Below are 15044 nucleotides of genomic sequence, written 5' to 3'. Positions count from 1 at the left end.
TACTTGTGATTCGCATATGCTTCTAGATCTGATACTTCTAAGTACCAATCAAGTTAGGTCCCAAAAGACAATGCCTGTCCATTATTGGTCTGTTCTTTCTAGCTGCACACTGCGGAACTAGTGCAATAAGTTAGAATGAGACAACTATATTTTTTCTCACTTTAACTTATCGCACCAGTTCAGTAGTGTAGCTAAACAGAACAGACCATATGGCTGCGTTCCGATATTCACTGCCAGCACTGAAAATCTATAGTATACGTGACACAAACTATGTTTTTTCAATGTTGGCAGTGAATATCGGAACATGCAGACTGTATTTTTCGAATACAATTTTTAATAACATTCTGTCATTTTTAATAATATTTACAGGAAATAGTGTGTATACGTGATAGAAAACAACACTATAATTAATTGCTACATGTTACATATCTGTTATTTACAGAAAGGGAAAAAATTTTCTAGTAACCACACGACTCGCGTATTATTCCCTAGAGGTACTACGTTTCTACTAGAATTCAGTTACCATTGGTCGGCAGTTATCTTCTTCTATTGATTTTTAGTGAATATAAATTCCCTAGTCCTTGTTATCTCTTTCTTTTTATAGAAAAATATACAAAAATTAAAAATATAGAAGAGAACTATATAGATTATAAATTTCAGCAGTGGGATATTTGTCAATGATAATTCTTTGTATCCTCATATAGATACTACAATAACGTGATTATTCAAATTATTAATTTCCTGACACTTACTAATTTTGCTAATGACGATATTTACACTCACCCTTCAAGCGAGAAGTACTCTCAAGGGAGATTTAGGTAGCTTCTCGTAATTGGCACGCATTGACCCTTGACTGGATCTTCAAGTTTGAGAGGCTATGCATACAACACGCTATGCACTTTGATGCTACAGTACATGTGCTTCAATAAGAAAGAGAATAAATTTGTTTTGTCGCGATGTATTTATCAGTGTGAGAAAAATTTAACGTATCAGTGTATATATATATATAATTTTTTCATTTGATATTCTGGAACGAGATGATATTGAATAAAAAATTATATATTATGATAACATAATTGTATGTTTTAAATATATTCTATTTTTTCTTTGAGATGTGGATATATATAACTTGGTTTTTATGTCGGAAAACTATTTGAAAGCTTGAAAATAACATTACTGATAATATATGCGTATAATCTTTATTTCATCGGTTTGTGGAAAACAAAGTAAAACTGGGAAAATATAAAAGAGAGCAAAAATGAATGACGACAAAGCTATTTTTAAATAATAATTTATTTATTCGATAACGTGTTTGTGTGCTACTGCTCCAATACAAAAGGCACTCGACAACAACGTCATATTAATTGACTTGAAATATTAATTTGGAATGGATATATGTGGTACGCTGGTTAAAATATTGTTTACATGTCCAAAATTCTTTTACTTAATTACATCATCTATTATCGTGACGTGATCTAATCAGAACATTGCGTGAGAATCGAATTATTGAATTCCGACGCTCGTTCCCGACCACTTTCAATAGTTCCGGCGGGTACCGAAGCGCCAAACAATCAATCACTATGCATCTTACGGCCGTTCAGAGGAGACTTACAACGTAACGTGTTGTTGGAACGAAATATACGAAGGTGTAAAGGACGAAAGCGGTTGCGAGGGTGGTGGAATGGCAGTGGACCGACAACCGCAAATGAGAATGGCAGAGGGAACTACGCTGTTCCACGCTTCTCTGGTGACCGATGAGGCCAATTCTGCGAACCACATTTGCTCCATTCCAAGGCTGTTGCTCTAAACTTTTCTGTTGATTGAAATGAAGGAATTGGAATTCCGCGCCTCGCATTTCCTTTGTTCGGTTTAGGCATCAATTAAACTTAATTGGCGCTTACGGTGTATCGTAGTGCATTACTGTTTATTTTACCGAGTCGAAATTTTGGTTCTACATTAACCCTGCAAATTCCACCAAACTTGAAGCATCAACAGAGAATCTGGAGTTACAGCATTGTGTAAGCTATTTTGTCCTAGCTCGATTATGTTGAGTTTTAAAGAAAGATTTATTCTATAGAATTATTTAATATTCAATTATTTGTCAATATTCTAAAATACGTTTCATCTTATTCTTAATTTCAATCAGCAATGTATTAATTACTTACCTACTGTAAATATATAGTATGCGAGATAAAAAAATCAAATAATTCAATAAAGATCAGGAAACGAATAAAAAGAAAATTTTCTTCCTTAACAACTTCTTTATGATTTTTTATTGAAGTGAGAAACTTGTCACGATACAGAGATTTAAAAGAGGGAAAAGAAAAAGAATTTTAGAAATAAAATTTTAGCAATTATATGGTTAATTATTTATTGTATATTCAAAGAAAATTATTTAATATCTCATTATATCGAGATGAGGAAGAGAGATGAGGGAATAAAAAATTATTGTTTCTTTTATTTATCTGCATATTAATCTTTAATTTTTATTGAATTATTTAATATTTACCCATCTCACATATTTTATTTGCAGCTTAATAAATTACGATTAACTAATTAATACATTGCTGATGGAAATTAAGAATAAATATTAAATATAGATGTGTGTAGAATATTATGAGAGATAATCAAGTATCAAATAATTTTGAAATATTTTTCTTTACAATATTCAAGATAAAAGTAACGACAGTGAGTCATTATTTGCAGTATCCAGGTAGTGCAATAGTTTGCATCGTGTTATATCTTGAAATTCTTTATTGGTCCTTTAAATTTGACAGAATTTGCAGTGTTATTGTAAAGGCAAAATTTTGGCTCGAGTTTATTCTGGAGGATACGCCGAGCAATGCTTATTTTGCGCGCTTTTCACTGACATAAAATAAACATACGACCGTCCGATAATTAATGAATGAGTATCCTGGAAATAAATGCTCTATATTTAATGACAAAAACAACGCGAAAGCGCTTTACATTTCGTTTTGCATATTATATTAATCACAACACTGTTTATAAATTTGGCGTGAAAAAATTCGGAGAACGGTATTTCACAGATTCATATAAATCTGACTGCTGATATATATGCCCGCAGTATACGAAGGTAGCAAATAGAACAGAAAATATATCCAAATTTATGATCACGAATTGTGAATGTGAAATGAGAATCAGTATATAAAGAATACGCGAGGAAGTCCGAGGATGCAATGTAAAAATGAGGGCATGTTCTCGAAAAGTAGTACGTCTGATCAGGCTACAACCTCCGACTATGGGCACCTCACGCAAGTCGTTTGATTTGTATTCGCTAATAAAAGTTGCACCATAGTTATCTGTTAGGCAAATTACTACAAAGTAACTGAAACTGACTGTTGATACGGAATGGGATACCTAGCGTGAATGTGCAGTTCCTGAATCCAGTTTGTAAAACCAAACTTCATCCCAACATCCAGTGCAGAATCGACCGTTTCGAACTTTTTATTGAAATTATTTCGCGTAAAAAAAAAAGAATATGATCCGGAGTCGTGACAATCGGCCAGAATTTTTCCGACGTTATTTTCATAAAAAAAAAAAAAGAAAGAAAAAAGTGCGGGCTGTGCAGAATTTGTATCGCCGGGAATAATGTGGAAATAGAATGTCAGTAGAGATTAAGATGAAAGCGATCGATCGTTGTTATTCCGCTATCTTCCTTGATTCTCCCGAAGATACGCGCTCGCGCCGATTGATTCCCTTTGCGCTGTAAAAAGCGTTACGGATCATAAAAGCTGCGCTGCGGTCGTGCGAGTTTATTTTATAGAAACCTTAACGTTCTCGGAGGTACGTAAAAAAATAAGGGTATGTAAATGGCTGTGTGTAACAGCTATTGATGTATCTGCGTAAACCGCGTCGATAACGGCTCGATGCCGGTGTGGGCGGCCGCCATAACTTTTAAGTAATCTGCTTTGCGTCGCAAATCATAGGAAAAGAACTTACATTTCAAGAATCTTTCATCCTCTTAAAACAGACTCTGCAGACGATGCACCTTTCCGGAATAGTCCAATATCTCTCTCGTTCTTTCTTTCTCTCTCTTTTTCTTTTTTTTTTTACGATCGCGTTCTGCCTCGCTTGGCTCTTGACTGTATAGTCCATATCTATTTCCGTGAAACCATAAAATCGTGGTGCCCCCGTTGCCGTACTTACTCGACTGTACAGATAAGTGGCAGGATTCCGAGTCTTTATCCGTGAGATGCGTCGTCAACGTCTTGATAATCACGAGAACTGCATTAACCCGCGGCATTAACGCGGCGAGCTTAGATCGTTTATCACCGTGGTCGATGCAAACTAGTTTTCGCGACATGGGAGCAGTAAATAATCATGCAGTCGCGGGGCAAATAGGAACAGTCCTGTCTAATGATCCGTCCATAACATAACGGAGTTCGCCAGCATGCAAAGCAAGGCGTTCCATTTGGCTTGATTTAGCTCGATCGCCCGAGTCTCTCCCCGACGAAACCCTCCCCCGTCAGCCGTATCATTACGCTCGCGCAATTTTGCGTAAAAACTTATCCCGTTATTTGCGCAATAACGACGCGATACGCACGATGCTGCCGCGGGCGCCATGCCTCGCGAGTTATATTCAGTCACTATGTATCGGGTCAGTCGTGTTTCTTCGTAAATTTAACGATTTTGCCGGTAGACGTGGGCACGTCCCGAAATGATGTACGGTTCGCTCGTATGACTCGGCAGCTAATGCTCTAATATGCGCAAAGGGTGCCATGCCCGTGTCACGCGGATTACCACTAATTGTAGTTTATGCTTTATACTACGCTATTCTCTTGTACGGCCGTTGGGTATTCGATGTATTAACGGAGAGCGCGCCGGTTGTGTGTACGTTCGCGTATACAGAGACGCGTATCTACATATCATGCGCGTAAAGATACGTGATGGATCGTATATACGTATATGTGTACACGTGCTGCTGAACATGTATCCATATGATAGAGGTTCCCAAATTTTGCGGTCATTAACCCTAAGCCCGGCTGCACTTCGAAATGCAACGTTATATTTTATCATTTGGTCTAACGATACCGCGCGTGTGCGCGCGCGCGCGCGCGCAGACAATTAAAACGCGTTTTCCGACTCGCGGGGGGATTTGCGTAAATTTATAATATTTCTCTCACAATTTGTTAAGATCCTAAAATATTAAACGCAGAAACTCCCGATGCGAGAGGGTGCTTTAGTTAAAAAAGTTGAGCAAAGTCATTTTGGAATTTATTACATGTAATTACATCGTACCCGATAATATTGCTGCGCCATTATCAATCGGATAATACGATCCTTTTTCCACGCATTTATATCAATATTTACCACTGTGTCTGATTTCTCGCGGATTTTCCGAGTAAATCCAAATATGATAAACGAGAATACACGTGGCGAGATCGAGCTCTCTCTCTCTCTCTCTCTCCCTCTCTCTCTCTCTCTCTCTCTCTCCCCCCCCCTCCCCCTCCCCCTTTCTCTTTCTCCTCTCATTGTGAAAAAGGAAGCGACGTTTGCCGACGCAGCGAAATTAGCACGGCCAAGAAAATAATTAGCGCAACGCGACACGTAAGTGGTTGAGCATTGCTGCGATGTTACTGCACGCAGGACGAACGGGGAGAGCTCGGACTTTCTCAGCTGTCATGTCCGCGCGTCCGTCAGCCGGGCTAAAATAACCGGGCACCGCACCCCTGCTTCGCAATTAAGCGCGACTATATCTACCGGTTATACGCAACGTACGATCCCCTCGGTCTATGCAGAAACGTGTACGCAAGTGTGTGCACGAATACGTAGAGGAGGAGAAAGAGAGAGAGAGAGAGAGAGAGAGAGAGAGAGAGAGAGAGAGAGAGAGAGAGAGAGAGAGGGGGGGGGATGAAGGGAGAGCAAGAGAGAGCGTTGCGCAAAGGGTGAATTCACAGAGCGGCATTCGCAGCTCTCAGCGTGAGCCTTACTCTGGAGATCGTCGGCTCACTTTGTTTATTTTCAATTTCGTCACATCTCGCGTGCATCACATGTCGTTGCGCGCGTTATTCGGCAATTACTGTCTGGCGGATCGTGGTACTTTTCAACGGCGTAGAAACATCGACGTGACAGCAGTCATGACAACAAGTATTCGGCACCCTCGCGCTCGTCGCGAGACTTGCTGTCTCTCAGCCCTTTTTTGTATTCTGGCGTATTCTCTAACGTTTTCTATTGACACATGAGGAATCGTGGAAATTGTTGAAATGTACCTTGGCGTATAGCAGAGTACATACGGTATTTTTCTTCTCTCTGCCTATTAGAAAATTTTACAAGCTCTACCGTCGTACTAATTCACTGACCGAGATTCGAAGATGTTACACGTATGTAACACGGAAATGATTTCAGATTGGGATACGCAAATATTTGCAGGATTAAATCGTCAGCGCACCGTAACTCCCGATTTTTCTTTTTCGATTGATGTTTTGCGCGCTGCTGCTGCTGCATCGTGTTTCTTCCCTTCTCCTCGTTCCCGCGTTGCTTGCCGCGTTTGTATAATTACCAGCCGCACGTTGCGGCGCGCGGCGCGCACATCCCTTATTTTTTTAACGGGGAGAACAAGCGTATACAGCCGTTATATCTCGCGGCTACTATCGATGCGAGTGATATTTACGTTTAATTACCGCTGAATGCAAACGTTTAATTGTTACGCGCTGTTTGTACTTAGAGTTAAATGCTCTTTGTTTTCATCATATAAACAGATGGCAAAGATTATCGTTGCGAAATTAGTACAGCCGCGCGCGCGTGCGCGCGAGCGTAAAAAAGAAGTAAGTTATCGCGCGGAAATTATCAGCGGATTGGACTTTCTTCATTTCATAAATGCGAACCTCTTCGCGTCGTCGTCGGTCACACAAATGTGTGCAAACTTACCTTAATCGCACCGTCGAATCTTTTCACGGGGATTTCCCGTGGCTTTTCGCCGATTTGACATTTCATTTCATGCGCGAGGCCTGGAGTGTTCGCCCGTTGGCTAACGACTTTCGGTGTTGGGATGCATCTTCATCACGTGCATACATCTCGTCGCTGCTCCCCCGAGCGAGTAATCTCGTCGGGTTGGTGATGCGGGGTCGAATCAGGATTAAAAGAGACAGCAAAAACGCACATACATTTTCTATAATATATTTTACATTATAAACCAACCATACATCATCATAATAATATCTTGTATTCTTAAGCCTATGCGTGATTTATCCTATATTTTTGTTTATATACTTCCTTCATATTTATATTTTATTTACTTTTTTTATATAGTATTTATATATATTTTTTATTTATATTCATCATTATTTATAGTGTACTTTATGTTATGTATATATAATATCATACACGTTTTTTTTCTTACGCATGTCCCAGGGCGTCTCGCGGTAGTGTCGTGTATGCGTGTGTGTGTGCGTGTGTGTGTGTGTGTCCTGTGGAAAATTGTTTCTGCTAGTGTAACGCAGCCCCCTTCCCCCCCCCCCCACCTCCCTGCTTGTCGTGCCTGTGTGCACACGCTGTCTGTTTCCACTGCCTTGCATCGCGCGTTACACCGGCTTCTCTTCTCTCGTTCTCTCGTTTTCCCTACCGTACGTGTACGGTTTCGTGTATTGTTGTTATGTCTCGGTGGTAGTTGTGTATATTTTGTTGTTGTTATTGTTGGCGTCGTGTTGTTGCTGTTGCTGTCGCTGTTGTTGTGCCTGCGTGCGCCGCTGCGCCCGCGCGTATGTCACGTCGTTGCAAATTACATGTACATTAATATAGCTTTCGCTCAGCGTGTCGCTCACGAGCCGTCCTTAGTTTCCTTAAACTTAAGCACGCAACGCAGGCTGCCATAGAACCCCGCGGGCCATACGTTTAATCACGGAAGTATACTTAAGTCACGAAGCGCTCGATCGCCCCCGCGTCGCATTTCGTTTATTATCACGACGACGTTTGTCGCCGCTCGCTTCCTACACACACGTCTCGCGCACCTATCATTCCGGAGGCTGTGTGTACCGCGCGCACACACACACACACACACATACGCACACACATTTGTCATACGTATGTATGTATGTATGTATGAGCACTACGCCGAACGCGATGCACGATGGATGGATGTCGTACCGGCCCCTTCCCTCGAACTCTTCGCCGTGCCGTATTCTCTTTTTTTCTCTCTCTCTCTCTCTCTCTCTTTTTCTTTTTTTAATGCGTGATATTACAATATATGTATATTTCGCCGGTGCATACGTTTCGCCCCCTTTTCCCCGATCGTTCTCGCGTTTCGCTAACTCCCCGTCTCTCCTCGCTGCTCCCTGCTGCTCTCACGCTTCCCCTCGTTGTCGTTCTCTTTTACCGAAATGCATACACATAAAGAAGTGGAAAAAGGCACCTAACTTCTTAGCATACGGTCGTAAGTGATATGCCGCGTCTCTCACACCGGGGTAGGGAGAGGGGCCGTGTCTATTCGAGGCCCCGCAAACGCAGAATTTCGTCGAAGTCATACGAAAAGCTACGGGATTACAATGAAGGAACGTGTGTCGTAATTTTTCTCTTTCTCTCCCTCTCCTCTCTGTAATCGGACGTGATCGCAATTGTGTCCCTCTCTCTTTTTTTTATCTTTGGATTTTTATCTCTTGGAACGTTTTCTTCGGCTGAATCGTGTCTCTCACTCTTTCTTTTATTCTCCCCATGGTTCGCTCTTACTTTCGCTGGATTCATCCCTCCGCCCGACCACCAAACCACTCGTTCTCTGCGCCTCGCCCTCGTATGCTCGCCCTATTCATCCGTTTTCTCTCACGCACGCTCTCTTTCACGCAATTCCATGCACCCTCTCCCTCTCTCTCTCTCTCTCTCTCTCTCTCTCTCTCTCTCTCTCTCTCTCTCTCTCTCTCTCTCTTGTCCCATACATCACACGTATATATATATATAATTAGGGGCACGGGAGGAGGGGAGGGGGTCCGGCAAGCTAGCCACAACATTTATTTTTTCCCTTACGAGTTACGCTTCTCAATGTGTGCTTCCTTATTTCTCTCTTACGGCTAAAAGTATTTAACACAGTATGTCGCGGGACGTGCATTTACAGATGTCACGCACCCGCATTCGTTCGCTCCCATCTCCACCTCGTTAAGCTTAGATCCGATATAATTTCTATCTGTTGGCTATAATATTATCTTCTTACACATATATGCATATATGTATATATAATATACATATCTGTATTACATATAGATGCGCGTGTCTCGTTTTTGTAGTCTTTCTTGTAATACATATGATCATAAACATACATTATTTTACGTTATGCTTCGGTATCTACGCTTATGGCTCCTACTTTTTTGTTTTTTCTTTCATTGTGTGCTTTTGTTCTCTTTAAACGTTCTTGCGCTAACACTAAGCTGTTTCCATGGTGCTTTGCATCGGTTAAGTATCCCAATTTGGCCCGACTGCTGCCCTCGTCCCGTTAAGAATTATGTCAGACTCGCGCGAGCGGCGTCACGATGTGAATAATTTAATTGTAAAATGCGCCTCGCCTTTTCTTCGACGATGAATGGAAATGCGCGCGTTCGGTGGCAATTTACGCGCTAATGGGCGACGGTACTTCGTGAAGATTCGAAAATCAACTCTGCTTAACTTTCTATAACGATCGATGATGATTATCGAGTAAAAAACCATGCGTGATCTGATATGGCTATGTCGATTATCGATACGCAAAGAATCCCGATAATTCGCTGCCTTTTTGTCTATTAAATTGCCGTTCGTAGATATTCGTTAGCGAAAGTCCGCAGTCGCGAATAAAATCAAAGTGCCTCGTTTATCCTTTATGTAGACGCGATCGATAAATACTCTTCTCGGTATCGCGCTCGCATTGTATTCTCGAGTAAATTTGTCAGGCGATTGTCATTGCTACTCGCGTGATTCGCGGTGAGGTTGAAATGAGCGCACGATAAATGCGTGTTTTGTTTCGTTTGTTCTCGCGGATTGATCGGCCGGCTGAAAATTGATTTCTTAAACAGTCACGGGGAGCCCCGTATTGTTGTTGTAAAAAAGAGAGAAAGCGCTTTTCACGAGCGAACAACGACGGTTCGAGAGTAACCCGAAACATCAATTGCTTAATTGCATTCCACGTCCCTCATTGCAGTTCCTAATTGGGAGCGGTAGGATCGTCTGATTGGCTCGATGATATGTTTCGTGTGTGCATTCGCGGTGCCTACGTGTCGATCGTTATCAAAATCGCGTTTTGTGGTGCATTCGCGGGAGGTGAAAGCATTGCGAACACGATAGGATAGCATCGCGGGCAATCGATACTCCTTGCTCTCTTATCTTCCCCCTAGGACCGACGCCACCTCCTCTGTCCATTGCCTGCACGGGACTTGTGCAAACACGTCGGTAACGATAATTAATACCTAGCCTCCCCTCTCTCTCTCTCTCGCTCAGTGAAAAGAACACGTACAAGTTTCTAAATGTATGTTTCTTCAATGATTGTCGACTATCGTTTGGTAAGTCTCCGCGAGATAAGTCTGTCCGGGCGGAGGAACATGCGAGGGGTGGCGTCGGGACACATCAGTCGTCGGAAACAAATAAGAGAGCATCGAGGGTAGAGACGAGGCACGGAGAGACGGGAGGGAGAGAAGGGGTGAAAATAACATAGTGTCCGTTACGAGATACTACGACGGAGGAGAGAGTGAGAGAAAGAGACAGACAGAGAGAGAGAGAGAGAGAGAGAGAGAGAGAGAGAGAGAGAGAGAGAGAGAGAGAGAGAGAGAGAGAGAGAGAGAGAGAGAGAGAGGAAACAGGCTGCGTGACGGGAATCGGGGAGCGAGGAAGAAAAAAGGCACGCATTAAATTTTGTTGCAACTCGAGAATGCGGTGATTCGATGAGAGGTTGGATGGTCAGGGCGGTCGCTCGCTGAAGCTCAAACGACGCGACGGTAAAAATCTTAAAGCGGTATGAATCTCACGCTATTCAACTTACCGTTACCGGGTTATATAGAATCTGAGAACTGCGACTTGAGGACGCGAGCGAAGGATGGAGGCAGCAGCCGCGGCACGTGTGTGTGTGTCTCTGTGTATATATGTGTGAGTGTGTCTGTGTTTATTTTTTTTTCCTTTCGGTAGGTGTATGCATATACACGCGTCCTGCCGGTATTGTGCCGTGTATTTTGGGTGCTGAGTATAACTTGCGGATATAGTTATTGCACTATTTCTCATGAACGCTTTTTTTTCGTCTTCTTACTCGTTAACCTAGTGATCGACAAGCTAGACTAGACTAGACTACGTGTCTAGAGCTTTTGTTAAGTTTCTCGCCGCTACACAACTACACATACGCTGTGTGTTCATCTTTTGTGTACTTGGTGTAATGTGTATTTACATACGCGTATATGTTTTTACACCACGTGTACGCGTCCGCTCGCATTTGTGCGCGCGCGCGTGTCTTTTCCCGGATGCGTTCGCGACGTTTTAGGTACCGTAAAGTGGATCTCTCGCCAGTTTCGCTCTACACTGTGCGGCTCTCTCTCTCTCTCTCTCTCTCTCTCTCTCTCTCTCTCTCTCTCTCTCTCTCTCTCTCTCTCTCTCGTCGAGTTCGCATACCTTTTTGTCCCTTTTTGCCTTTTTCTTCTCCTTTTCTTTTCTTTTTTACATCTTATTTCGCTCCGTTCCTCGTTTTCCCGCTAATCGCCGTTTCCGCGCGCGATTCCACCGCCCGCCCGTTTGTTTGTCTTGTTCTCTTTTTCGCCTACTATATAAGTTAGATTACATTAATAATTATCTATCTATCACTTTTTATGCTATACTTTTGGTTTCTCATTTAACGCGACGACTCGTTTAAGACTCGGCTAGCTCCACTCGGTATATGCCCTAGACAACGTACGGTACTACATTAAGTCATATACACGCCTTAATACTTAAGGCGCCTTTCTTCAAATACTTTTTACAGGATCGGGCGTCCACGCTGATTCTTTAAAAGAGTGCAGGATCCCTCGCTTTTTCTCTGTCGAAGGTGGAATCGAGTCGGAGTGCATAGCGAGCAATTCGACAAGGGGAGCGACTGGGTGGAACGTAAGGAACGTAAAAGTAGAGTGTGTCAGATCCGATCAACTTTCTTTCTTTTCTCTCTTTTTGTTGGTTAAACGCCTCTCGGAGGATGCGTTATCGTTACAGGATTTGATCGACAGATGCGAATGTACGCGGTAATAGAACGGGCTCTTATTGCATAATTCTTATTACAATCTGCCATTGGGTCCCACTTGCCACTCTCGGTCTCCGTTCTCCCCCTCTCCCCTCGCTCGTTCCACCTTTCACAAAAATAACCTATACTTTTATTTCTTTCGCCTAACTAATAATGTACACGATATTTTCCCTTTTATTTTTTCTTTATTTACGTTCGCTTCTTACGAGCTAACTTTCTCACGCACAGCGCTTTGTTTTTTACGCACGACGATTGAAAATAACAGCCCTCGCCGCCGCTGCGCGTAAGTGTGTATGCTGTATGTGTATATATATATATATATATATATATATATATATATACATATATGTATATATATGTGTATATATATAAATATATACGTATATATGGCTACAAATATATATTTATATATATAATATATACATATATATGTATTTGTATTTATATGTATGTATATATATTTATTTATAATTTTGTTGCTTTCTCTTTGCATACTCGTGCCGTGTCCTCGAGGCTAGTCACCCAATTTCTAGTAGAAAACGAGATTTGGTTAGCATGACGATTTCATTTTAAGCTAGAATTTGAAATGATGCAAAACTTTTGCAAATTACGATTGTAACCTGCATTTTATTGTAACGTCGTGTATCTATACGCTTTCTCTCTCCATCTCTCTTTCTCTCTTTCTAGTACTTTTAACGTTGTCAATAGTTTACGGATTGACTTGATGTTGCACAATCACGCGCGATTCAAAATACATTTCGTTTAGCATTAGCGTGGAAAAGAATCGAGTTCTAATTTATTACGACAACGCGTTACGGTTTTATCGAAATTTATGTCGTTACACACTATAAAGATAATCGACTGGCCACACGGAAGATAACAACACTTGATTGTAACTTGATTATAGAAAGAATTGTTCTCAGTGTGCAGGTTACGAGAGAAATAAGTCGAAAGATGGTTAAAGAATTAATGCTCGATTCGAACATGCGGAAGATACCGGAAGTAATCGCGGTCGTGTTTACATAACGTGCGATCATGCATGATAATTTGTATAAGAACTCAATTAAAATAAGGATATCAAACACGTGTTGCACTAAATTAAAGATACAGTAAAGTAGAAAATTTGGGGTAAGCTAAATGCATTCAGTAAGAGAGTTATGTGCAGGTAAAGAAAAAATCTGAACGTATATATGTGAACGTGAATATTTCTGATATGATGCTCTGATTGCATCATGGAATATGTTGATGTAACACACCGGTAATGATAATAACGTTAATATAACGACGATATTATAAGCAATGAGAACAAATTCGGATGATTAACCCAGCGCGAGGCACACCCTCTAGTGTAATTTTTGGCAAAACTTTACGAAACAAAACTCAGAACGATAGTCTGCGTTTTGAATCATCGTGAAACACTCTCTCTGAAGACCTGCAAATCGCGGAAAAGCGAGGCGACACAAAACGCAGCCAACAAAATGCACGTAGCGGCAACACGACTATCACTCTTAATTTCGATTACGTACGAATCACTGTATCGGAATCACTCATCGCGATAGAAAACATTGGAATTGTGGCGATTTTTATTGTCGGGCTTGCCTCTCTTTTTCTCTTTTTCTCTCTCTCTCTCTCTCTCTCTCTCTCTCTTTTTCTTCCTCCCCCCTCCCCCCCTCTCTCTCTCTCTCTCACATGGAAAAGCCACTCTTTTAGCCGGTCGACACAATCGCGCGACGGATTAACGGTAGACACTATTTTCATCGCAAAACATCTAAACTCTACACGATGTTGGGCAGGTTTGATTGTGCCGTTTCTTCACTCCCGCGTTTCGAGCACTTCGCGCGTCGCACTTTAATCATCGATCTTTCTCCCTTTTTCTTTCATTTTTTTTTTTTTGATTGAGGAACGTCGAACACGCTTTTGATTCGCTTAAAGTACGATCTCCGTCCGTCTTTTGATTAATAACAAAGTCGTCTATCACTCGTCCTATCTCGTTTTCATTTCAGTCATCATCGACGAACTCTCCCCATCCGTCTATCTATCTAACCTCTTCTTTCCTTTCCTCTCTGTCTCTCTCTTTGCTGTTTTTTTTGTTTTTTCGTCTTTTATCCGTTCTCTCGCGGGCAAAATTATGGATTACATATCCACGGGATGTGGTGTCGCGAGAGAGTTTCATTCGGAAGAGACGTCAGACGAGTCATCGCACCCCTTCAAAGCGCGACTCTTTCGAGCCGCGAGTTTCCCGATACAAGGGAGAATAGTACTATTGAAAATTCGTGTCGGGGCACGTCGAGAATGCCAAATCTCAAACACGTTCTACGCAGGGGCAGGCGATGACTCGCCGAGGCTCCGAAGGCTACGCCCGCGGCAGCATAACCAACGGATATGCAGTAGAGAAGTGAAGAGAGCGATATGGTGAAAAAACATTGATTTACGTTTTCACATTTATAATTCACGAAATTTTAGAAAATAAATTGATGTTCAAGCTTGAAGTGTACATACGTACACATAAATTGGAGAGAAAAAGAGATATCTGTGATCAATCTTATATTCTTCAGGGCCTCTTGACAGTCTGAGCGAGCCTCGGGGCTCGTTTTTTAGTTTCGTTAGTTTCCGCATTAGATTCGCGTCTGATTCTACCGTTGAGGCGTTGCTCCTACATAAACGCGTTCTGAGGAAAAGAGGAGACAAGATATTATCGGTGCGACGAGCATGAGCCGCGGTACTTAAAACCGAAGGGGTGAGAATGGTTGGCGGGTATGAGGAGCGAGAGATAGGACGATGGAGATACAAAAGATCGAGCGCGGAGATAACGGAGAGGGGTTGCAGTAAGTTTCCAGCCGCTTCCCATCTTTTCAAGTATTGAAACTGCTCGTGCTATCAC

General features: G+C 41.9%; 1 protein-coding gene across 1 annotated transcript in view; it reads right to left on the bottom strand.

Moving 5' to 3' along the window:
- Positions 1-12603: 12603 nt before the first annotated feature.
- The window catches only part of LOC105192538 (nucleolysin TIAR), a 472885-nt gene continuing 470444 nt past the window's right edge, over positions 12604-15044 (bottom strand). Inside the window, exon 11 of the mRNA XM_025298465.1 lies at positions 12604-12692. Within this exon, the coding sequence (XP_025154250.1) occupies positions 12678-12692 (15 nt within the window). The 3' untranslated portion in view covers positions 12604-12677. The remainder of the gene's footprint in view (positions 12693-15044) is intronic.

The sequence above is a fragment of the Harpegnathos saltator genome, unplaced genomic scaffold (genome assembly GCF_003227715.2).
Source record: "Harpegnathos saltator strain DR-91 unplaced genomic scaffold, Hsal_v8.6 scaffold219, whole genome shotgun sequence".
Lineage (NCBI taxonomy): Eukaryota > Metazoa > Arthropoda > Insecta > Hymenoptera > Formicidae > Harpegnathos > Harpegnathos saltator.
This window is presented reverse-complemented; position numbering and strand designations above follow the sequence as displayed.